Source organism: Homalodisca vitripennis, chromosome 5 (genome assembly GCF_021130785.1).
Source record: "Homalodisca vitripennis isolate AUS2020 chromosome 5, UT_GWSS_2.1, whole genome shotgun sequence".
In the NCBI taxonomy this organism is placed as follows: Eukaryota; Metazoa; Arthropoda; class Insecta; order Hemiptera; family Cicadellidae; genus Homalodisca; species Homalodisca vitripennis.
Window position 1 is genome coordinate 39,476,223 of NC_060211.1, and position 27,474 is coordinate 39,503,696.

Sequence of the window (27,474 nt, forward strand, 5' to 3'; positions counted from 1 at the left end):
AAATCAATAATTAGTGCAATTGTCAAGATTGCTATTTTGAAAACACCATCTATCGACACATCATTAATTGCTGAAGAATAATGTGAACCATGGCTCAGGCGAGGTCTATTAGTTAGGCAAGGAAAACAATAGGAGACAAAAGAATCAACTTTCCATGGGATACGCATACATATTCAGTCATTGAATGCCACTGCTCCATCCACATTTTTCTACGTGGAACGAGATGAGAATTATCTTTTTTCCCAGCTCCTCTGTTCTATAAAAATTGTTTCCCCCGAAACACGACTCAGGTTCAGTAGCGTAGCCAAGGATGGGGAATAAGGGGTTAGAACTCTACCCCCAAAGTCTTAAATGTATTATAAAAAAAATCATATAACAGCTATCCAACGTGTTTGAATAACAGCAGTAAAATGTTTAAATTTGAATTAAGTTTATAATTGTTATGCTCTCAAATCAGATTCATGCCCCCCCCCCAAAGCCATGTTCTAGTTACATCACTGATATTGCATCATTCGTGGATCTTGAGAAGAAACAAGTTACGAATTTGGCACGCATTTAGTAATTTTGTAAATACTGTATTGGATACATATTACGCTTCACTATGTATTCATAGGTAAAATGCATTAAAATTGTGTCAAAAAGGTGCGGCAATTGTAAATGCCACGTGCTCTGTCAGAACTTCCGGCTATTACAGTAATTTCCGGAAGCGCACATTATTCTCGTTAAAACAGTAAAAGCACTCTCCTCCTGGCTGATGGGTTCGCCACAATGACTTGTACTTGAATGTTGCGCTATTTAATTAAATATTCGTGGTAGGTACTGGCTTTAGGTAAACATTAATTATCATTCTTTCACAATCTAGTCTGGATCCGTTTGACAAGTGACACCCTTCATCTCCGTTAAGAAATTTATTGACAGTGATGCACTCTATTGTTTATAACTGTAAGATAATAAAGCCCTCAAAATTTGGATATCTTGATTCTTTGTTTGAAGTTTATTTTTGACGATGGAAGGATTGAGAAGGAAACAGGATTTTTCCGGACATTTGCCATCGTTCAGTGAAACAAAAAATCAGTAACACAACCGTACGTTTCGAGATCTGCAATCTGATTTCTTCACGGATCTCTTTTTCTGCAGATCTCGAAACGTAGTGTTACCGATTTTTTGTTTCACTGAACGATTGCAAATGTCCGGAAAAATCCTGTTTCCTTCTCAGCCATCTTGAGTGTTACCTCATACAAAATACTGTGTATTTTAGGTGTTATCAAACCTAAAATACTTTTACGCACTTATTGGCTGTGAAACGAAGCCTATCACTGGAGGGGTTGGGAAAATGTCATTCCTATCTGTCTGTCTATACATTTGTCTGTCCGCAGGATATCTCGAATTGAACTAATTTGTGGCCTTTAAAAGTTGCATGATGCTTCATTTCTATACAGGCAACACTAACTTCGATGATGGTGCATGTCAGTCAATGGGATTTAGCTGAGCGTTAGCTAATATAATTCCTTTGGTCTTTGGGTGACCACGACTGAACGTTAAATAACAGAATAAATCCCACTAATATTATAAATGCGAAAGTTTGAATGTTTGGATATTTGGACGTTTAGATGTTTGGAGGTTTGTCCTCGAATCACGCTGAAACTGCTACGGATTGTGCTGAAATTTGGAACAGGTATAGCTTTTGGTCTGAATTAACATTTAGAGTGCTTTTTACCACCCATAACACATTCATTTCACCAAATAAAGTCGAATTCTAATTGAAAAATTAGTTTGTTTACATTCGAATGTTATGATAAGAACGAAACGTAATAACGTTTCATAATTCAAATTAAACTGCCACTAACAGCTGTTGACAGCTATAATTCGACAAACTTTCTGAAACATCTGTTTACATTTAAATTTTATCAATAATAAGTAAACAGTGCTTGATCGGTAGTGTAATGCAGATAGTAAATAAAACAATAATATATAAATTTTACTCCAGATTGCGCCAGTGACGAATTAAAATCATCTAATGCATTAAATACTGTTTTAAAACTAACCTTAATGAACAAAGTTATGAATGTTTTCACATAAGTTACTTTAAACTGATGGGCTTCCTTGACATTATGATATTACATTTTAACAATGGCTTACGGAAAAACAGAGAAATGAATACTAACATACCTTAACGATTCATTCTACAGTCCAAAAACAAGTGTAACGCAAAACTTTAATAATGATTATTTTGGAATGTTGCATAACCTTAATAAGGATTTCCCCCTTATACCGGAAGTACATAAGAAGTAGGTAGGACTTCCCCCTAGGTCGTAATAGGCTTTTCAGTCCTAGCAAACCCAACTATGCCAACACGATTTTGACCAAAATAGATTTCTGAGAACTATATAATCGAACGTATATAGTAGTTTAATCGAGGCAATATGGCAAGCTAACCTGTGACGTAGTAGGTAAGTGAATTTAAACGGTCTTAAGTAGGGACTTTTTAACCGAAGTAGGCATCTCAGTCCTTTGTAAGTATATATATATATGTTTTCTTCGTCAGAACAACAAGGCAAACTCTACTAAGGTACTGGAAATATCTTAGACCTGAAATATATAACAAGGACTGGAAATATACGCTTTTTGACCAAAGTAAGTTTCCGAGACCTGTGTGATCCGAGATTTGTGTTTTCTTGATCGGGATTGCAAGGCAGATTCAGCTGTGACGTTATGTATATAATTAATTAGAACCAGAAATGCTCATACACGTGCCAAACATGATACAATAATTAAGTTACACTCTGATACTATTTACCATGAACTTAATAATATCTACCTGATGTATGCTTGCTTACGTTTTAAAATGTTTGTAGGACTCCCATCATATTACATCATAATTGCTTTTTATAAGGACTAAAAATTGCGTGCGAAGCCGCGGGTAACAGCTAGTAGATTTATAAATAAGTAGAGTACAATCATATGAGACTTTAACACGTGACATTTCCATTCGTAGAGCAAAAGAAAAAAAGTGGAAAGTCAATGTTGAAATTTGGTGACAATGTTTGATTTCGGCGCAACCCTGTGTTGTACTACCCTCCCTAGATCACAGAAATTATTTATTAATTATTATTACTTAATTACTTGTACTCTGTTTGGTTTCATAACCAAACTAATGAACAAAAATATGAATGTATCATGTAGAAGATTCCTCGAGAAATATTTCATCTGTTGTCTTTAAAGTTTGCACGAAACCTCATTCTAAATAGACAAGAATGATTTCTATGAGAGTGAATGTCTATCCATGGAATTAGACAAAGCATCGTTGCTATCTCTCAGTAACCTGACATAATTTCTTTTTTCGTGTATATGTATTTTTTGTCTGCGAGGGGGGTGTAAAATTTGCTTATTTGTATAATTGTCTGTTTGTCTTTACGCTAGACATCTCAAGAATGAAATAAAATTTATAGATTCAAGATTGTGCATTTAACCTTAGCAAAGCCTTTTGCACGACACGTGGTTTATTTTCAATGTGTATTTTAAAAACTTTGTTTTGAATCGTGGAATTATATTGGAAAAAAGTAAAAATATCTGTTAGTGATGTATAATTTCAAAAATAGAATTAATGCGAACTCAAAAGCATCTAGTTTTTAAAATATGTTTACTGGATATTCGGAAGGAAAGTGTAAAACTTGTATGTATTATGTATATATAACAACAAAAATTTTGACACATTAAATTAGTAATTGTCTGTTTTTGTTACCGCCGCTGAGCGGTTGACATCCAATACGTGCATTGCGCATAGACGCGGCAAACGCTCACCGATGAACAAATATTGACATAAAAAATATAAACTTTAAGTTAAATATTATTTACAAAACACGATATTTCGTTACTTTGGTTGACTAATTATGCATTTTCATATACGAAGTGTGACAGAAACACGTTATAGAGATCGGTAAATAGCTATCGTAGTAATTAATGAATGTACAAGACGAAAAATAAATATATTTTGTTTGTTGGTGATTTTAAAGTCATTCTGCTATTCATAGCAAAGAGTAATGCCATATAATTTTTTTTGTCACAGTTTTGAAAAACTATTACAGGCATCAACCTGAGATCTGACAGGAGAGGCACGGTATAGACAATTTGTTTGTTAATGTTTTACGTAACAAATTAGCCTGTTACGCTGTTTAGCAGTGAATATTTGTATCGGGGGGGGGGGGGGGGGGGGGGGGGGTTGTTAACCTCCAAAAACCCCTTGGATGCGCATATGTATATGACAATTTGCATATTCTTTAGATAGTATGCTTAAACCAGAGGAAATATCTTCTGCCAACTGGTCTCAATAGTTGTTTCTCATTTGATAATGTTTGTATTTATTTGCTTAGTTTTTGGAGACACGTGGTCTCTCTTACTGCTCTACTTGTGCACAGAAGTTGTACAATGGATATATTGTAACAAAATAAATAGTAACACAGAGTAAACGTATTTATAGTAATAAACTTATTCATTATAGAATATGCGATTGTGCTCCTAAAAGGTATTCATACACTTAAAATTAGCCATTATGAAGTTTAATTGGCTGAACATTTAGCGCCAGGCTACCCTGACACTCCAGCCACATTCTAGGTTATGTCTACTTAAAATTAGCCATTATGAAGTTTAATTGGCTGAACATTTAGCGCCAGGCTACCCTGACACTCCAGCCACATTCTAGGTTATGTGTCTACTTACCTTTACCTACCGACACTTGAGACCTCTCTCACCAGATGTCGATAAAAACAGATTATGTCGTTGTGTGTGTCTGTATACACAATAACTTGATGTTTGAATTATATATTTCGTAAATAATTACTTATATTTGTTATGCACTTCATATTAAATTTCCAGAGTCATTCAATCACATCAGATAAGCATTAACAATTTAATCATTGATTATTTCAGCCTCTTTAACTCTCAAGGATGTCTGTTATTAACTTGAGTTTCCAATACCTCTATTATTACTGTCATAAAATGCCAATCATATATTATCTTGTTTTCAATGGTTTTACAGGGTACGATTCAGAGTCGATGTAAATGGTTTGTTGATAAAATACAAATCAGCTTGGACCAACGGTTTAGCCGTTATCGACTCTAGAAACAAACTTCTCACGTCAAAATTACAAAATATTAACATTTATTAGCCAAACCAATGAAGACAGAGCAAATTTCACTGAGCCTTTTTTTGTAGATCGCGTTATGTTGTGTTAAAATAAAATTTTTATCTTGGGATACAGTGAAATTTTCAGCTGCAATTGAGCCCAAAAATCAGAATTCTCACGTAAAACTTCAAAAAGTAATGCAAAACGCGTTTTCCGGTCAAACCATTAAGGGTAGAGCAAAATGTTACCAGACTTCTTTATAGATCACGTAATTTCCTAAATCCTAATCTTGGTTTTGAGGTACGACCAACGGTTTAGTCGCTATCTAACCCGGAAGCTAAATTTTTATATGATAATTACATAATCGCGTTTCTTTTGCCAAACCAATAGATATCTGGTAAAAAGTCACTAGACATTTCTAGTAGAAAACGCTATTGTTTAGATACAAAAATTTTAAAATTTGGGCCACCCCTAACATTTCGGCCGCTATCAACCCCAAAAACAAAATTCTCACGTAAAAATCACAAAATATTTGCATATAATCACGTTTTGCGGCCAAACAGATGAAGATAGTGCAAAAATTACTAGACCTTTTTTGTAGATCACTTAATTTGCTAGTTCATTGGGTGAATTAGATTTGAGATACGACCATGTAGCTCAAATCGGCCGCTATCGGGCTTCAAACGTTACTTTTAACGAAAAATCTCTGGAATGTCAAATATTCCAACGTTTTGTCACTTAACCATTATAGATAGGACAAAAAGTCACTGGACCTATTTTGTAGTTCACTTCATTCCTGACTGACGATTTCCCATCAGATCCGAGCTAGCTCCAACGGTTCGCCCACTATCGGGCTTACAATAAAGGCCTGCTGGGGTGAAAAATGCGCGATTTTTCTAGAATTTTTTGAAAGATTTAAAAGTAAAAATGTTCAGTTTTCAGGATTTTCCTGTGGGTCATATTGGAAAAACTACCTGCGTGCCAAATTTCAAGTTTCCAATACTTGTAGAAGTACCTACCTTAGAATTTGTATATATCAGTGAGTGAGTGAGTGAGTGAGTGAGTGATTGAGTGAGTGAATCAGTCAGTTTCACATGCGGCTGTATAAGTATTTAGATAATAGCTGAAGGTACAAAGCTATCATTTAGCCAAGTCTCTTTCAAAATAAGTGCAACACTCTTCCAAAATGTTACATCATGGTAATGGTAACACTTTGAGCACCTGGCGTCTATGTTACTCTACAGTAAGAGTAAACATTATAACCATGGGGACTGAGAGTGATTGGAATTTATAATTTCCATAGAGGAAGGTCACACAGACATAGCAGTACACAGATGGCAAGTATTCAATGAATCTATTATTCCACAAAACATTGTTTACCCAGATGTTTTAGAGCAGAAAGCTAAAGTATTCACATGCACAATATTGCTATTTCTCAACATTAGACTCTACTCAGGAGGTTATATTTCGTAGACATGACTTTGTTTTAAAAATACCATTAAACCACCAGATTAATTAGACTGTTTAAATATATTTTCGTCATATAGTATTCAGAAGTTATGTTAGACAAGAAGAAGGTTTTGTTGTAAGTACTCCTACAGATTAGTGATTATTTTATGTTATGTATAGTAAGAGGAGTTTAATAATTTTATTGGTTATACATAATGTGTATGTTAACAAAAAACGAATATATAAGGATTCTAAACATTTTAAACAAACAAATAAATATACTTATGTATTCTTTGAATGTTCCAACAACCAACATTTCCTATTTAATTGACATACTGTATTTTTTTGTTTTAGTAATATCAGTAACTCTTACTGGTGTATCTTAACATTAATCTTAGAATAGAATATTCAGAAACTCTTTAAAACACGTTTAGAATATTTTACTTCCACTAATGAGCCAATCTTATACCATCGTAGATTAAAATAATTCAATTAAAAATTAACAAAATATTCCATCTTTACACTCACTTGGATTGATAAGAGGTTGTGTTTATAAAGTCTTAGTCTGATATATTATCAGTGGTGGAAAGGCAAGAATTAAAGTAATCCCTGGTACTATCACAACTTCTACTGTATTTGGATTGAAAAACAGTGGGTTTTTTAAGGATTCTGATTTTACTTATAAAGCATTTTCGTCAATATTCAGAGATTCTTTTGACCATTCAGGAAATTGTAGAATGAAATTACTAAAATCTTTTAGTCTAAAGTTAAGGATTTTAAAATATACCACCTAATTTGGTAAAGGTGGTACCGTATATGAGTTGCAATTTTGGTATACAATTTTAGCTTGATAACTTTTAACTATTGTGACTAAGTAGTTTTACATAAATATATTCATTCATTGATTTATTTTACTGTTTTATTTAATATGCTTCAAAGTATACTCTAGATTATTTATTTTTAAACTGTATACTTTATTTTATTTTTTGCTTTTAAGTATATTTTAAACTATATACGGTATTTATAAATTATCAAAGTGATCTAATTAGCTAATTAAATATTCTGTAGTGATTATTTGAAATTATTCTCATTCTGTAGTAACTACTGATTTTCTTTATTTTTACAAATGTTTAAAATCAATTACGTCTGTATAATTAAGGAAACAAAGTTGACTTTGCCTATTCATTGTAAAATTGTCAATAGCAATAACATTCTTGACTCTTGAAAGATATCACGATTTTTTTCAGATATTTGCCATCATTCAGTGATTTGAGAAATCAATAACCTATCTAGGCCTGCAATTTGATCTCTTCTTCAGGCAGAAAATTAGCCTAAGATACAACTAAAATCTAGGTTAAAATAAACAATAGATACCAGAGTGTTTTAACATGCCTAAGTCAGGAAAAACAACAAACATGTGTGCTGCTATACCTTCATGCACACTGTTTCTAAAACATGCACTTTGGGGGATGTAGGGATGAGGGGTGACATCACTAAAAAATGATAATAATGAAACGTTATTACAGGTTATCTACCACACTACTAATTGTACTAAGCTCCTTTGGAGTTGTTGGACAATTCATGCCATTGTCATCGTTGGAAAAGTATTATGATCTAGAGAGAAAGCTGTTTGATCACTTCGAAACTCATGTGAAACAACAAAAATCCCTCTTAAACGTACTAAAAACGTAAGTAGTGAATTAATATAGGTACAAGCATGCTTTAATTGTATAATGCATCTAATTACACATACATTAATTAAGAAATTACACGTAAAGCACTGCTCTAAGAACTAGTTCTAATGTATATACTAATTTGTCTTGTTCAAAATCTTTTAAGCTATTATTATTAAAAATGTACCCACTAATTTATGAAAAATTGAAATTACAATAATACAAACTCTTGTAAAAGATGAGTAAGTTACGAAAATCCAAATAATCCTAATGAAAAAGGTGTACAACACAATGGAGGTTTCTCAGGACTTACAATCCAATAATATTTTTGAGTTCTCTTTGGTTCTCAAAATACTTTCTACACTGGTATTATCTGACAGATAATCATCATTGGGATTTAAAATTATTAATGACAAAAAAATTTTTATTTTGCATCTTGATCTATCAGTTTGAATGACAAGTTTTCTGGTACCGTAAATAATACATTTTGCTTTCCTCACAAAATGTTTTGAACTGTTTCATATTTTGTTAGTGAACGTTGGCAGCAAAAGTAACAAATGTTTGTCTATAACCTAAAGGCGATACAAACACCACCTCAGTATGACAGAGAATGTGACCGATGCTGAGGCCTACATCAGCAATCCACTGAACATGCTGAGTCTCATGAGAAGAATGACTGCTGACTGGAGCATCACTTTGGCTCTGCTCAATAGATCCAATACAGGTAAAAAAATTACAAAAATGGTAAAAAATACCTGTTAAATTTTTTTATTACTTCCCTAAACCTATTTCCAACCTTCTGTGTGGGATGTCTAAGAGATTGTACTGGCAGTGATCTTTATTTTTACTCGATTAGAAGAATATGAAACCTCAAGCATATTTATACCCTATTTTTGGTGGTAAAATTATGTGAGACCTTATTTTAAAAACGTAAATAAAAATGATCCACGTCCTTGTATTAAGTTTTTTTTATGAAGAATTAAATAATTTTCTAATAAAGAGTAGAGCAAAAATAATCAATATGAAAAATACTGGAAAACTAAGAGGTGCTAGGATGCATAATAATCATATTTTTAAAAAGAAACTTATTCATAACTCTATACATGGGCGTATATAAAGGGGGGGCCTTAGGGGCTCAAGCCCCCCTGCGAAATTTTGAATGTTAAACATTAAATTTGCACCCAATAGTTTGTTTGAAGCTAGAACATATTTATAAGGTATTAAAGATCAACAATCTCCCAGCAGAATATTCCCAGTCCCTATGTTGATGGTTTTTTTTATACCTGCTAAACTATTGTGTGTAGCCCCCTCCGAAAAACTCTCTATATACGCCGCTGTTACCAGATATAAGAGCAGAGGGTAAGACTGCATGAGATTTTACAGTGTTCTCATGAGGCTTAAATCAAGGTGTCCTGACAGGTTGCTCTTATATGATTTCAACTTCCACTGAAGGGACAAGAAGTAAGTTGTACAGGGTAAGTCAGACTACCCTTGCGATCATACTATAGCTGTTTTTCTTGTACCCCCTAATTTGACCCAAGGGAACGCTATAAAGTTATTTACAACTTTGAAAAACGTTCTGACATGGCCCAACTTGGTGAGTAGAGATGTTTTTTTACACATTTTAAATGTAAACGTGGTTTTTGTGATACATAAAATTAAAAGTCTCATCATGCTGAAAATGTTGGTAAAAAGAAAAATTAATTATCTTTGATTGTATTTACAGAGTATGACATAAAAATATTTTTTATACCAAGCATTGTATAAATTTTATCATAATATGGTAGGATACCAAATGTTTTCCAAGCTTATTAGAGAGGTTCTATTCTAGGAAATGTGTGGTAGAGACACTGCTAATTGAGTTTACCAAATTAAAAAAAAATGCTCAAACTCAAAGAATACAAAAATGATAAAATTAAAAATTTTAAATTTTAAATCACAATTATAATGAATGGCACAACTGATTAGTGATATATTTTACTCTTAGAGCTCTAGATATAAATTTCTGTATTTTTTGTTAGCATGCAATCAGTTAAAAAATGAAATGTTTTATTTTTAATAAGTACTATTTAAATTAAGATTTCTAAAATTACGGTTGAAAGGGAAAGAGTAAAAAACATCTAAAGACACGTTTGTTACAAACAAATATACAAATAAATACATTTTATCACCATTTTTATGAAATACATTTTGCAATGGAGGAAAAAACTTTGTGACATTTGCCATCATATGCATAATGGGATAATTTTTACCCTGTTGGATTTCCTGTAATACTCATGGGAAGGGTTGAAGAACATTTATGTGCTTAAAGTTTATTTCTCTCTATAAATGCCTAAAATGGGAGACTAAAAGAATAATTATTTAAATTGTGAATTGAACAAATTAAATAATTCCGCAAAACAACCTTTTACACACCTTACTAAAATGATAATGGATATTCACTTTCATAGGAAATATTTACTAATAAATATTACAAATTAAATATTTGAATGATACACTTTTAAATAATATTGTCAACCATATCTTTTTCATTATTTTTTGTTTTATCTCATAAAAGTCTTTAACTTAAAAAAAAAACGCCATATAGATACCTCATATAACCAGGAAAACTAAACAAAATTAGTTTTTCAATTTCTCTAATATGTAAGTTTTATTTACAGATCAGAGTAACTGCACGTGTATGTGATAGCGGATTGTCAGTTTTGACTGAAGTGAGCAATTTGCTATCAAGCGTATATCCACTATATTAGTTTTACTTGCATTTCTGTTTGACCCTCAATCTGCTTAATTATTTAAGTTGTTATAGTGGTAGAAGAATGAGTCTGTAGTGCATTACAAAAGATGTATAAAGTCACTTTACATTTGCAATGTTGAAGGCAAGGACGTAGCCAGTGAGGGGGTTCAAGGGGTCTGGACCCCCATTGTGAATTACTTTTTTAGTAAAACTTACTTTCTGTCTTATACGGGAAAATATGAGTTTTTCCAGAGCAAGTACTAGGTAAGATGGCTCGGAAGTCAAGAAGAATTTTACTTTTGTAAAAACTCTTTTACATATTATCCATTGTCAATGTGGATTTGTATACTATGGACAGGTTTTAGTAGACAATAAAGGCCTCTTTTTTGTAATTACATTATTACATAAGTATAATCAATTTCAGACTAATCCTACACAGCCAACTAAAGCAGTGCCTTGACAATTATGAATATCAATCGTCAATAACCCTATTCAAAGACGTAAACACTTTGTGTAAAATTCACTATTTTGCTTCTTAAATTTGAGTTTCAAAAATTTGAATGTTTCCAGGGGGAGACCCCTGGAATTTTGTCTTGACCCCCTCCCCAAATGTTTTTCCTGGCTATGTCCTTAGTTGAAGGAACATATATTTCTTTTATTCAGAAAAACTATTTTAATGCAAAAATTTGTATGTTTTAAAGTCAATAAACTAACATAGTAACTTACCCATGTTTTTGAAGATTTACTTAATTTTTATCGTTTGTATAGGTGTTCATACAAGATATGCACAAATTGCGACAAAGCGTGAACTTGTGCACAAACAGTGGGCTGTGTAACAATGTGTTAATATTATTACTGGTTTGTTTTGTTAAAATTTTTTTGAATGGCAAATTATAGTTTATCTTATTACAAATGTTTCAGCTACTCTTCCTCTTTGATGCTTCATCAAAAAATTAAAAGAATTATAAAAGTTTGAAGAATTGGAGTTTACTAATACACTAATAAATACCCTTATCTTTCTGAATATAATTAGATATATGTTTTGGATTATTTAATGGTTTTGTGAAAAAAATGAACTTTTTTATAGGTGAAGAAAGGATTTTGCCTGCTATAAACGAGTATACGAATGCAGTGGATAGTATCAACAAGCTTCAACAGGTCTACCAACTAGACATGAATGATTTGAGCTCTGGAGTGTTATTCCAGAATACCCACAAGTCCTCACAATTAACAGGTAAGTAGAAAATACATAATTAGGGCACAGTGTAATATATTATAATTTCTAAGATACATTGTAACTTTCTATATTGATTCATATTTTTAACCATAGTATTCAGCACAAAGTGTTCAGTCTCAAAATTTTTACCTATTATTTAATTTTAACACTACAAATTTGTCTGAAATGAACACAAATTTTCATATATGGTTTCTAGACTTACTGAAATAATTGAATGGTACACACTTAGCTAATATATGTGTAGGTATAATTCAAATGCATTTGTGGGATGATACAAAACAGCTGTTAACATATTCAATATGTTCAACGCTTAGATAATCAGGGATTCTAGTTTATAGTTACCATGGGTATTTGAAATTTGGAGCTGAATTTAATGAATTTTCTAACATTTTAGCTCTTGTTTCTCAGATTCTCTTGATATTAGATATATTTTTTAAATATATGTATACTTTATTTTTTTATATTCAAACAACAGACTTTAAAAAAATATCCAGAATATTGAACAGAATAAACTAAATTTAAATTTCTACAACTGATTTATTTATTTATTTGTGTTTAAAGAATCTTGAGTTTTGTTCTTTGCTGTAGGAAGAAGAAAATAATTGTTTTATTGATGTGAATAAATTCATGTAAAATTGTATCACAGGCAAACTCCCAAATACAATTGTGTTTCAATTTAGATTTTACATTACTCTCCTAGAGATTATAGGACTATAATCTTAAATTGATAAAAAATGAAATAAATAATAAATTATCTGAAGATGTTAGACAAATAAATTGTATTGTATGAAATAAATACAATCTTTATTAATAATAATAATTTACAGTTACCAAAAGAACTATTTTAAGACTAAATATAATTTTGTTTAGCAAAATAGAAATATAATATAAGAGAAAAGAGTTTATAACTGTTTCTAGTCATACGTTTACTAAACTGAAATTCCAAGTGCAAGCTTATAAATGAGCAAAATGTTGGAATTGAAACAGTATTTCTAAATTAGACTTCTTTTCTAGTAGATCTCATGCATTGTACAACTATTAGATCTCTTTTATACAACTACTACTGCATACTCAATTATTTACTTGATTGGATATCAGGGCCAGTGTCAAAGTAACCAACATAGTTTAGCAAATGTATCAACATCAATCACACACCTCCAGTTGTGGAAATATGTCATAAATTAGAGTTACATTATATTATGTTCTAACTGTATTATGAAGTGTCTTCCTAAGCTTTGCCAATTCTGACCATTCATAAGATAGAAAAATCTTGTAAACTCATATACCAAAAACCAAGTGACATTTAACACATGGACTGCGATGGACGCACACTACTACTACCCTGCTGTCCTAAAGTCGATACATGACTCTTGTCATAGTAAATGTGTTAACAACTTATAGCATAGCTAGAGATGTATCATAGTTTAACACATTGACTGCAGCGAGCACACTCTGTTATAATACCCACTGTCCTAAAGTTGATACATGACTCGTGTTGTAGTAAATGTGTTATAGCGTAGCTAGAGATGTATCATAGTTTAACACATTGACTGCAGCGAGCACACTCTGTTATAATACCCACTGTCCTAAAGTTGATACATGACTCGTGTTGTAGTAAATGTGTTAACAACTCATAGCGTAGGTAGAGATGTATCATAGTTTAACACATTGACTGCAGCGAGCACACTCTGTTATAATACCCACTGTCCTAAAGTTGATACATGACTCGTGTTGTAGTAAATGTGTTATAGCGTAGCTAGAGATGTATCATAGTTTAACACATTGACTGCGGCGAGTGCACTCTGTTATAATCCCCACTGTTCTAAAGTCTATGTTTGCAAAATTATATAAAAGTTATGTAAAATTAAGTTAAAGATACATACTTTATTGTAATTTATTTTTGTACACTTTCTGTAATTAAATCAAATAAAAAATACATGTATTTTTTATTTGATTTTATTACATGTTATAATTTAAACCATATTATTATAATTGAAATTGAATCCAATAGTTTGTTTTAAGCTAGAACACATTTATGACTTCTTAACCCTTTCCGGGCCAGGCGGCAATATATTGCCACCATAGATCGTGTCTGAAAAGTGCCAGGCGGCAATATAGATATTCGTAATTTTCTTTAAAAAATACGACATCAAATGATTAAAGTTTTATGTTTTTTTATTCCCTGGTATATTTGTAGATATTTAATATGAATATAATTTTTATTTTGGAGGTCTATGCATTTTTATTTCGTAATTGTCACGTGACATTATCAGGTGACTCGATCTATTGTTGTTAATTCTTTATGCTTTAGTGCAATCGTACCATTGTATGCTGGATTCTTCTTCATTATTTTATTTTGTGGTTGTAAATATTAGTAGTGTTACCTGCTTAGCTATTGTGTGTAGTAGTTACAATGACTGACAATTTGCGATCTCACGGGAGTGAAATTGTAAGTAGCATATTTGTAAATAGAAAAAGTGTAAATAAATTTCAAATAAAATTGTGTAAATATTTCTTGGTAAATAGTGTTTTTAACTGTATTGAAACTGCTTATGGATCCTACAATCATCTGTTTACCGGTACATCCGTAATGTGAATATTTATTTTAAGTTTCTTGCAGTTAAGAGTCAGTTGCTTTATCACTTGTTGCGAAGTACAATTATGCGTATTTATACAAAATGTGTCATAAAAAATTTATTTATGAGAGAAATAACACAAAATTTTGTATGGTTGTTCCTTTATAAATGTACAATATAATAACATAGCTTTCTACAGTAAAATTATTTTTCCTTTTTTAGTTATTTACGAAAAAAATTAAAAAATTAAATTTTTTTTATGTAATCCATTAAAACATTATTTTTTTTAAATTACTTAAAACTACATCTTTATATTTTTTTGTTGATAGTATATATCTATACGAGTAATTTGGTGCAACTTTTAGGTCATTCTCTAATGTTTATGAAAAGTTATAAATTTTAATCTAAGAGACTGCAAAATCGCCAATTTTAGCCTGGCACTTTTGACTAGTCACAAGGGGATAGATATGTGAAAAAATTTTGCAACATCTCATATTTGGTCCTGGCCCTGAAAGGGTTTAAAGCTCAAAAATTACCTGTGGGGAGATTTCTGGCACCTAAATTTCGGAGGATTTTTTATACTTACTAAACCACCCGAGACCCCCCCCCCGAAATATTTTTGTATATACACCACTGCTCCTCAATATAAGATCTTCACACACTTCTCAGCTTCCAATGACAACCCTCCAATATGTCAACCTCCCATCCACTTCATCTGGTTAATCACGTAACTTCCTATTGTCGATAGATGTTGAACCAAACTAAAAAATACCATCTGAAACTCACTATTATAGCCCACCTATTTATAAAATAAACATAAAACACTGATATTGCTTGTAAAGAATTAACTTCCAATGGTTTTGTTTTTAGAATCGGACTACCTTTACATAGGTCAGCATCTCTACTCAAAGAAACGATTCTCTGACGCGAAGCGATGGTTCGAGATGGCTCTCAAACAAAGGAAAGATACAAAGGGTGATGAACTAGCAAAGGGTAGCAAAAGACTCACAGAACAGCTCCTGGAGTACTTAGGTCTCACATCCTGTTTTGTAGGTAAGTGTAGAAGAACATATCCTCAGCAAATTTTTCTCAAGAAATTAATGCATCACTTGAATTTCAACTATTTCTTTATACATTTTTTATATAACAATGGGTAACATTAGATTTATGTAATTAATTATAAAATAATGCAACGTAAGTTGTGTTGTTAATGTTATTTGAAAATGCTTTTGTTGTATTGTAAAAAATAATGTAAATAACTAAAAAAAGTGTGTAAGGATCAGTACAGTTTTTTTGGATGAAATGGAAAGAACTAAGGACTCTTAGATAATATATTTGTAGTGTCTAAAATTAATAAACTATTATTGAGAATTTCTAAATACTACAGCGTTATAAAATTATGTTAAAAGTTTTATTATGGTGTTGAAAAAGCAAAAACATCAATAACATTATAATATTCAGTTAGAATGAAAATTAATTTATATGTACAAATCTGCTTATAGTATTTTATGTTACAAAGCCAAGCAAATGTAGACCATTTTAACTTATAATCATTTACAAAGTATTGTATAGTATAAGTCCAGTAGTTAAACTTTACTAAATTTTTAGAGCAATAGGTTATCATTTGAATCATATAAGAAATAATATTAATTAATGATGCTTTTGCAAAATAGTCCAATAATGTAGGCTAAAAAAATATTTTGTCATATATTCAATGTTGAGTATGGCTTTAGTTATATGACAAAGTATTGATGGTGCCAAGTAATTGGTTCCAAGGTAATCATATTTGGATTTAGATTAGTTCTCCTAGGAAGACAAACTGCAGTATTAATACAGTTTTCCTTTTAAAAAGGTATAAAAAAATAACATAGTGTAATTTAAAAAAAAATGGTTTACTTTAGAGACAACCTCCAAAGCTGAGGTATCTTTTACTAACTTGTTTTCAAGTATGATGACAACTGAATAATGCAACGTCATATGAAATAATATTTTGAAGATGTAATGCTAAGTTCTTTGTTATTCTTGTCAGACCCAAGGACGTAGCCAGCGAGGTAGTCCAAGGGATCAGGACTCCCCAAAATTTCCAATAGTTTTAATTAAATTTTTAGTAAACAATTATTATGTAGCGCGCACGCACACTACTATTTTTAATATAGTAATTTTTAGATGGTATTTTAGTAATTACACAGTGTGTAAATTTAACTGGACTAACCCAAGTCCCCTTTAACCGCGTGATGTGAGGTGACTGGCCGTGGCTGAGGAAATGCAAGGGTCCAGCACTCGTCAGCACGAGTCGGCAGTCGAGTTGAGGGCTCGGAGGTAGGCGGAGGGATTGGCAATGTAGAGTGTGTGAAGTAAGTCTATTTTGTGGAGTGAGATGCGAACACACCAGTACACATATAGTAGTTTGGGTGCGCCTACGAGTGTTTTAGTGCATTTTGAATATAGATTGGACTCAAACAAAGGAGAAACGTGAGTAATTATTTCAAGACCCTTCTCAACCACTATTCTAAATTTCCCTACGAGCTAGGGTGGTGGCAGCAAAAAACGCTATCCCTTTTTATTAACCATGAGCCTCTCTGGCTAATATCGGAGGGCTTACAGTGGTGGCAGCGGTGGGAATACGATAATTAAACCAGCAAATTATTTCAAAATGATTTCAAAACTTTAAAAGAACTCTAAAAGAAAATAAAGAAGTGTACCACGTGGTTGAGAAAATTATTAGAACATTTTCAGTTTACACTCCATTATCCAAATAACTACTATTCTAAATTCATTTACAAATTAATTGCAATGTATATTTCTAAATTTCGAGTAAATTCAACTTATATGAACGAAGATGGACTTGGATTAGTTCTGTGTGCTTATTACACCATGTGCAACGCCATTACACTATGAAGCGGAAGTTGGACGCCATCATCATACGTCCATCATAGAACATAGAAAGGAACAAGGAGGGCATACGTCACCGGACATCCAGTGATCCAGACCGGAACTACCAACTGCCGACCACTGTCTACGCAGATGTTGTCATCTCCGTTCAACGCAGTCACGATCATCCACAGCCTTCGAGATGGTAGTCCTGTCACTATTTGGTGAGGCAGTGGGAACTTTGTTAAATTAAATTAAATTAAATCATTGGCGAAACCTAAGATTAGGACTACGGTATTATTAGTAAATAGTTGGTTAAATAATATGGTTCAAAATGCTTTGGAAATAAATGGTGAATGCAGCATTGAGGCCAGGCTTTAAGCATTAAACTTCTTTATTGACAAACAGATTCAGAATTATCTAAATAAGAGAAATTAAAAGGATAACATCCTAGTATTTTATTTTGCCAAAGCCTCCATGTCAGGTCGTCACCTCCAGGGCATTCCAGTCCATCATGTTTTCAGCGTAAATATAAGCAGAATAACGTGTTGATTAAAATCATTTGCTTGGAAATAGGGATATGCCAATGATTCTATATTAGCTTACTGTTCAATTTGACTGATAATTCATTAATATCTGTATACAAAAAGAAACCCGTAGAAATTTTTTAATATAAGTGTAAAAGAATATAATAGCAATAATTGTTTGGAAGTAACTTGTTGCTGACTTATAAAAAGGGTAAATTTCGAATTATACTGAAAACAAAGTGATATCAGTTAATGTGATTAACTATTAGAGTATAATAAGTAATAGCACATAGTATATCATATAACAAATACACGATTTATTTTAATATTATTGCAGCTGTATTGAGTCACATTACAGTAATGAATATACTTGTATATCGAGGCATTGTTAGACTATTGATCCATTGATAACTCAATACTACCGATTAGTGATTGTTATCATTTGGAAATCGAAAAACTTTATTGTTTTGATTGATCCATTATCGAAAATTGAAAAAAAAAAAGGGAAAGTTATTTTACTGAAAAATAGGGAAACTAGTTTATTCACATTGTTGCTGTCAATGTCTTTTAGGGATTTCATTTAGAGCGTTTAAGTTTTAACTATTGAATATCACTGATAACCTAGAGAATTGTATAGCTACTGTATTCCCAAAGAGGAAAACCAAATTTTTTTTTAAATTATTAACGATGGGCACTGTACACCTAGAAGGGAAAGACCGTTGATGTCCAAGACGCCTTTGATGCCATATCGAATAAAAGTGGAGGTCGCTTCAAGTAACACTAGATGAAACGTAGCCAACGCTTCTAACCTCCGCGGTGAACAAAACTGAAACATCTCCGTACCCGATGGACAATGAACCCTTGCAGACAGCAAGCCGTCATTTGAGCTTGTCTCAAGTATAGCCCATTACGATGGAGAGAAAGCAGATCTAGACGCCCCCTTCTTTGACAACATCGAAGGAATTGGAGAGCTCAGCAATTGGAGTGAAGCTCCAAAAACTTCAAGTTTTTAAAACTTAAACTAACAGGCAGTGCTCTACAGTTTGCAAAGTCAGACGAAAAATGTAAAAACTCAACAACTTTAGAAGAAATAAAAGCTGCTTTTATGGAAAGATTCGGGCGATAGCCTACCAGATCATTACTACTATCGAGCAATTGGCTAGCATACGACAAAACAGAGGAGAAAACTATTGAGCAGTTCTCTGACCGAGTAAAAAAGGGTCAGTGATAAAACTCTAAGAGTTACAAACAACGCTGAAGCAAACCAAATTCTGAGAGAAGAGGCCGATAGAAGAGCCATGGATGCCTTTGTAAGAGGATTAAATGGTGAAATAGGACGGCAGACCAGGATCAAGTTCCCTAAAACATTCAGAGAAGCTGTAACCACGGCGATAGCTCTAAACAACTTAGAGAAAAGACCATCCGAATTTGAGGAGAAGACAAGGCGAGTTTTTGGAACGATCACCGATACTACGTGTTACACTTGTGGGAAACCAGGCCATAAAGCCAGAGAATGCCAATCCAGGGCGAGTAGATATTGTATGTTATACATGTAAGAAGAAAGGTCACAAAGAGAGGGATTGTAGAAGTAAAAGTGAAACAACTACCTATTATTGTGAAAATTGCCGAAAACCTGGACACACAGCAAACAATTGTTGGGGTATGAGAAATACAGCATTAGGAAGAGGCGCAGCTAGAGGAGGAAACCTTCAGGAGCAGAGGGTATCAGCATGGAGGACGTGGATCAGCTTCGAACACGTTAAACCACAACGAGGGACCCAGGCACGCCGCTGGGAACCTCAGAAATCATTAAATCTGAACCACACGGGACTCAGAACAGGCGAAGTTGAAATTTCAAAGGCTGTTGCCACTTTGACACAAGAAAATGTGAGTGAATTAATTGTACAAGGGTGCATAGGAGGAGTGAACGGTCTCATTGTAATCGATACAGGAGCACAAGTATCACTGATCGATAGGACAATGGCTCAGAACAAGCTAACTCCAACTGAAATCCAAATACGAGGTATCACTGGTGCTGTTATGAACGTTTAACGGCACTGTAACAGAGACCTTGCAACTGGAGTTACTTGATTTAAAATGTGACTTCGTAGCAACAGATCTCCCTGAAGATTATATTGCTATCCTAGGATACGATGTCTTGAAACGAAAAAAGGCTGTGATTGACCTTGAGAATAAGTCTCTGAGTATTGGAAACAAGATAGCATGCAGTTTCCATTGAAAGAGAATCCCCTGTAACTCGAAGCAGGAGAAGTGGCATTGGCATTGTTCAATGTTCCCACGAAACAAGTTCAACAAACCTTAATCCACCAAAACAAATCCTGAAGGAAGAAATACCTGACATTTTAGCGTATAGTCGCACAAACATCAACGTGCCTGCCCGTTCAGAAATGCTTATTCAAGTAAAATTAAGCAAAAACAAAAAGGATCAAATGGAAACAAATGGAAGGAAAAAACAGTAATTACAGAACCAGCGTTAGTAAAAAGTTCAATGGCATCAATGTCGCTAGAAGCCTTTCAAAAGTGAATAAAGGAATGTGTTGGACCAAAATCATAAATATCACCTCTGAAAATTTAGTGATATACAAGAATACGCTGCTCTGCAAAATAGAAGAGCCACACAGTGAAGCAAATAAAGGAGCATGGAAACGAGTAAATCTAACACAAAATAGGACAGAGGAATTCAATGGAAAACTTGAAGAAAAATTAAAGCACCTCCCAACTGAAGACCAAAATAAATTAAAAAATGTTCTCCCAACGCTACAAGCGTCTATTTAGCTTAGGAGAATAGAGAATTTGGGGTGTACTTCTTTTAGTTACTCACAAAATCAACACGAGCCAACATCCTCCGATCAATAAGAAACCTTACAGAGTGCCACAATCACAGAGAGGTACTCTACAAAATTTGATACAAGAACAATTAGATAAAGGTGTAATTGTACCCAGTACTTCCCCATGGTCAGCACCGGTTAATCATTGTCCCCAAGAAAGCAGGCTCTGATGGTACCATCAGTTATCGTCTATGTGTAGACTATCGGGAACTCAATAAAATTACAGTTCCGGAAATATATCCCCTTCCAGATATACATGAAACTTTAGACATGTTAGGAGGCAGTCAGTACTTCCTCGGCACTGGATCTGAATTCAGGTTTCTATCAGGTAAAAAATGCACCCTGAAAGTCAAGAGAAGACGGCCTTCAGTACTCCTGATGGTCATTATGAATATACACGCATGCCAATGGATTGATCAATTCTCCTTCTGTATTTCAAACGATTGGTTGATACTACTCTCACAGGTCTGAAAGGAAAAGCATGTTTGCCCTACATGGATGATATCCTAATCTTCAGTTCGAGTATTGATCATCACACGCTAAAGATCTTAGTGAAGTTCTAGAGAGATTTCAAGAGGTAAATTTGAGTATCCAGTTGAAGAAATGCCAAATAGCAAAGTCTGAAATTAACTTCCTAGGCCATGTTGTATCGAGAGATGGAATCAAACCATGTCAGAATAAGATGAAGCTGTCAAAAATTTTCCAAGACCCAAGAATGAAAAGGAACTTCGTGGATTTATAGGACTATTGTAGTTACTATAGGAGGCATGTACCGAAATTTGCCGACACATCGCTAAAACCTCTGACAAAATTAAACCAAAAAAGACCAAAAGTTTGAGTGAACGAAGAAGCGGAAACATCCATTTGAAAAATTGAAGACCATCCTTGTAACTGAACCTTTATTAGTGTATCCAAATTTCTCCAAGGAATTCGTCTTAAGCACTGATGCAAGTAATGTTGCACTTGGCGCAGTATTAGGACAAGTGATTAATGGAAATAGAACACCCTATCGCCTATGCGTCAAGACAGTTAAACTCTGCTGAGCAGAATTATACAGTAACAGAAAAAGAACTTTTAGCAGTTGTATGGGCAGTAAAGTTATTTCCGATGCTACCTGTACGACGATCATTCTCCTTGTATACTGATCACAGCGCAATCAGATGGCTGCTGTCGCTAAAAGATCCTTCGAGTAGACTCACTAGATGGGCACTGAAATTGGCTGAATAATGACTACAAGGTATTCCATAAACCAGGGATAAAAAATCAAAACGCTGATTGTCTGAGCAGAATTGTGTGCAAGAATACTGTGGAAAAGTCTACCTATATTGGATGTGGACAGCATTAAAGAAAATCAATGTAAGGATGAAGAGTGCCAGAGATTGAAAAAATACCCTCAGTTCAAAACAAGTCCACAAGGAGTCATCTATATAAAGAGGCAGGACAGACAACTGATAGTCGTTCCAAGACGGTTAAGAGAGAAGGTTATTCGTTTTACACCATGATATCCCGACAGCAGGTCATGGAGGTATCAAGAAGACGATGTTAAGAAATCCAAGAAAAGTTTTATTGGCCGAAAATGAAATTAGATGTTGTTCTCCTTTATCAGAGCATGTGATTCCATGCAATAAAAGAATGGATTACGGAAAAACTAAAGCACCTTTAGGTAAATTTCAAGAAAGTACAGAATTGGATACCGGATTTCGTGTGACATTGTTGGCCCCATTACCCCTAACAAGCTCCAAAAAAACAAATACATACTGACAGTTATAGATCATTTTACAAGGTACGGAAGTTTAATTGCATTGCCAGACCAAACTGCAGAAACAATAGCCCGAGCACTTGTGCAGAGAGTCATTACGAAGATGGGAGTACCCTGTGAATTAATTACTGATCAAGGCTCAAATTTCACATCCGAAATAATGAAAAGCATGTGTGCTCTACTAAGAATAAAGAAACTTCAAACCACCGCAAATCATCCCATGAGCAATGGTAGAACAGAAAGAGTTCATAGATCCATACCCAAGATGCTAAGTCATTATGTCAACCGAAATCAAACAGACTGGGACGAGCTCCTACCAATGGTAAATATGGCTTATAACTCTCAAGTGCATGATTCAACAGGATTTTCTCCTTTTGAGCTAGTCTTTTGGAAGAGAGATGAAGACTCCCTTAGAAGATGATCTATTGATCACAGAAGAAGATGATGGTTACCCTGATTATGTCGAAGAATCTTAAGATGAAGTTGAATGCCGTAAGGAATTTGTCTCAACAATGCCAAGACCATGCAAGAACCCAGCAAAAGAGACAATACGACAAGAATTCTAAGCTAAATAAATTTGAAGAGGCCAACGAGTATACCTTCACGTGCCCCAAGTGAAAAAAGGAAGAGTGAAGAAGTTGTCTAGACCATGGAAAGGTCCATACACAATTGTCAAGGTTATATCCAGATTTGAATGTCGTACTCCGAATTAAAAGGAAGAATGTAACTGTACATGTGAATCGAGTAAAAAACCTTCACCGAGGTTTAAGTTGCAAGAACAAGGAAGTAGCCAAAATGATCCAAAAGCTGCTCAGGTAGCAGAAGAAGAAGAACAGGAAGAAATCATTGAAGAGACCGAAGACCATGAAGAGGCATTCAATAGAGTAGCCGGACAAAATGAAGAACAAGACAGGAGAGAACCAAGCCCAGGAACCGCAGAAGAGCGACCAGGCCCTTTTAGATCCATAAGAGATAGAAGAAAACCGTGTAGATTCAAAGACTATGAAGTTTATTAAATAATAGGAATGTATATACATATTGTTATGACAGTGAACGTGTATTGCATCGTTTATTTAGTAGTTTAAAAGTAAACGCAATGTATTGAATAATTATGTATTGTTTGTTATTTGAGGATGTTATATGATACACTAAAATATTCCTCGTTAGTATGTTATGCTTCTTGTCTGATGTGTAAGTAAAAGATGTTTTAGAGTACCACGTACAAAGTAGAATGCAATAGTTACTCCGAATTGAATGGGTTGTATGCGTGAGTATGAATGTTGTAATGACTGTGAAACGAATGTTGATGAATGGGTATGCAAGGTGTGTGAATGAAAGCCAAATTAAAGGATCCAAACAATTCAAATGTGTGATTGAGTACACTATAAAGGAAAGAAGTTATATCTACGCAGGTTAAGATAAGAAACATAAGATCAAGCTGTACGTAAATAAAATAAATTCGAATAAGTCAGGATATTCATGAAGTGAACAATTATTAGGATCTAAATGATGATTTCAGGAATACTTGTACTCTTTGTCGAGACAGGAATGGCAGAGAATGAAATGACACAGGGAATCGTTTTCAAGAAACTTCATGACACAATTATTTCCGAGGATGAATGGAAGATTGTATTAGATTTTAATATGATAGAAATAAGAGACGAACTTGAGTCACTTAAGACATTGTGCACAGACTTAGTTTATTATACGAACACTAGTGTAAAATGTGTGGGGATGAGGACTTTGCTTTCGAATATAGTAGAATTAAGACCGGGATAGACCAGTATGAATCCGATGTAAGTGACTTATTTAGACTTCTACCTACAGAACGCTCCAAGCGAGGACTAGTCGATGCAGGAGGATATGCATTGAAATGGTTGTTTGGTGTGCCCCACTAGCGAAGATATGGAACAAGTTAATAGTAAAGTTGAAGAGATAAAAAAGATTAGCGGATCACTGTTGAGTTCTAGAGAAAACCAAATCACCTTAATGAAAGACATGAATGAAAAGATGGTAACAAATACTAAAGCCATATCAGAGATAATGACTAAACTTACTCATTCAAATAGCATGTTAATCACTTCACTCCAAGGATTCGAACAAGAAAACATTATGCTACATCGTTTCATTAACAAAACATTTAAAATCTGTCAGTCTAGCACGTCATTTTAGGTCAAACCATAGATGAAGCAAAGTTAAGAATTGTTGAGTTTAGGCAAGCTTTAGAATTAGTAAACACAGGGTAGAATAAAGCAGCAAATTACTACCACCCCATGAGTTTGTAAACATATTGCTTGACATAGGAAAAAGTCATACCTCGTCATTTGAAACTAATTATACCAGTTAATGAAGAGGACGTGTTTATGTACTACAACCTTTTTGCACTGCTCATGCTTTAGCCACCAAGACAGGAATTAGATTGATCGTAACTGTACCTTTAAGTTCGCAAGACAGACGTCTTGAACTTTATAAAGTAGAAGTTATTCCATTGTACCAAACAAACCTTCAACATTGGTTAAAATGGAATGTACAAGTTGATTATTTGTTGATCTCCAAAGAGAGACAGTATTATGCACCTATCGATTTTAACACACTAAGTCAGTGTAGACTAAGTCATTTTTATTTGTGTCCTAACTCTATAAATGTATTGCATCATAGCGTTAATGATTGTATATTCGCTCTATTCATGGATCTAACCTAGTCAACAGAAAAATGTTCACGAACCTTAACCATAAATGTAACTTCACCTGTATGGATCCAAAACGGCAATGATTGGATCTATAGCCTAAAGGAACCATATAAAGTCATACTTAATTGTATGAGGAGTTCTGATGGAGAAAACTCAGTTATCTCTCCACCACATCTAGGTTATTTAGAATTAACTTTAAACAAGTCTGGAATATTAAAACAGCTTCAAGTTGCGCTATCTTTGGTAAATATAATAAGTTATTCTCGAGGACTCAAGGAAATATAAAATATAAATTTTGACATTAACCATTTGCACATCCCAAAGATTAATCTGTTTGCTATCTCACGAAGAAAATCTAATCTTTAAAAACAGTAGCTTGTTATTTGAAAACAATGCAAAAAGTCAAGGACAATCTTAAAAGATAATCACATAGAACTAGACCTTAACAAGCTTTTAAATGATACACATGTTTTTGTACCCTAGTATCAAAAGAAAGTATAGAAACCCCACTGAACTATTTCTACATTATCATAGTTTCAAATGTTTATTATTTGTTCATTTTGAATAGTGTACTTTGCGTAGTTTTGTTTTGTCACAGGAAAAATGCCAACCTGTGCAGAAAATGCCAACCTGTGCGAGGACGTCCTCAGTTGCTGAGCGGCAAGCCCCAACCATTCGAGTAGAACATGGAACTCCGCTCGCAGAAATTATTCAGGAGTCTTCCTTTGTTCAATTCAATACACCAAGCCCGCCTTGAAGTACGGTATTGTGAAATTCATTGTAGTGCTGAACCAGTCAGGTCAGTGTTGCAAAGACTATATTTGTTATAAATATGTGGGGACTTGCCAAGCTCAAGAAATGTAATGTAGTTAGGAGGACATATATCTTAAGTGATTGTCAATGTCAAGTAGAATTAAATTGTAGATTATAAGAACTTACGCAGCCTAAAATACTATTTTGTCCTTTTAAGTTGTGAAAAAATGATGTAATGTAAAATGTTATCCTATACATTTTTTTTTTTGAAGTATTGTAAATGTTTGTTATATTCTGAGAATCTAAGATGTATCACCATGAAAATTCTGTATGATCCATCTTTCCTGAAAGGGAGAGTGATGTAGCGCGCACGCCACACTACTATTTTTAATATAGTAATTTTTAGATGGTATTTTAGTAATTACACAGTGTGTAAATTAACTGGACTAACCCAAGTCCCTTTTAAACCGCGTGATGTGAGGTGACTGGGCCGTGCTGAGGAAATGCAAGGGTCAGCACTCGTCAGCACGAGTCGGCAGTCGAGTTGAGGGCTCGGAGGTAGGCGGAGGGATTGGCAATGTAGAGTGTGTGAAAGTAAGTCTATTTTGGTGGAGTGAGATGCGAACACACCAGTACACATATAGTAGTTTTGGGTGCGCCTACGAGTGTTTTAGTGCATTTTGAATATAGATTGGACTCAAACAAAGGAGAAACGTGAGTAATTATTTCAAGACCCCTTCTCAAACCACTATTCTAAATTTCCCTAACGAGCTAGGGTGGTGGCAGCAAAACGCTATCCCTTTTATTAACCATGAGCCTCTCTGGCTAATATCGGAGGGCTTACAATTATTATTTAAATTATTCAGTATTACTGCCATGTACAGCTGAAAGATCATTCTTAACGTAGATAAGGGTCAAGAACTTTTTAAGGAACAAAATGGGGGCCTTACTTTCTTAGAACTAAGACATGTACTTAAGATAAGTAATAGTTATTATTGTGATGATGTTCAGTTACATTGTTATTTTAATTTTTACATTTTCCAAAATTAGCAAATTTTACCACTCGCCAGATTGTTCTGTAATGACCATTTCCCATGAGGTGATGTTTTTTCATGCAGGAGTGCTTTACATTAATGTACCTGTAGAAATACCTATTTTCTAAGTCTACTGTTTCTAGTAGCCATTGAGTTAAACAATTTACATTTAGTTTTACAGACTTTTATCACGTGTTAAC

The 27,474-nt window shown here is 33.7% G+C and overlaps 1 protein-coding gene across 1 annotated transcript in view; it reads left to right on the top strand.

Annotated features, from left to right (window-relative positions):
* The first annotated feature begins 6,541 nt into the window (after positions 1 to 6,541).
* The window catches only part of LOC124363821 (prolyl 4-hydroxylase subunit alpha-1-like), a 32,285-nt gene continuing 11,352 nt past the window's right edge, over positions 6,542 to 27,474 (top strand). Inside the window, exons 1-5 of the mRNA XM_046819083.1 lie at positions 6,542 to 6,708; positions 8,099 to 8,260; positions 8,824 to 8,969; positions 12,067 to 12,213; positions 15,663 to 15,845. Of these exons, the coding sequence (XP_046675039.1) occupies positions 6,683 to 6,708; positions 8,099 to 8,260; positions 8,824 to 8,969; positions 12,067 to 12,213; positions 15,663 to 15,845 (664 nt within the window). The 5' untranslated portion in view covers positions 6,542 to 6,682. The remainder of the gene's footprint in view (positions 6,709 to 8,098; positions 8,261 to 8,823; positions 8,970 to 12,066; positions 12,214 to 15,662; positions 15,846 to 27,474) is intronic.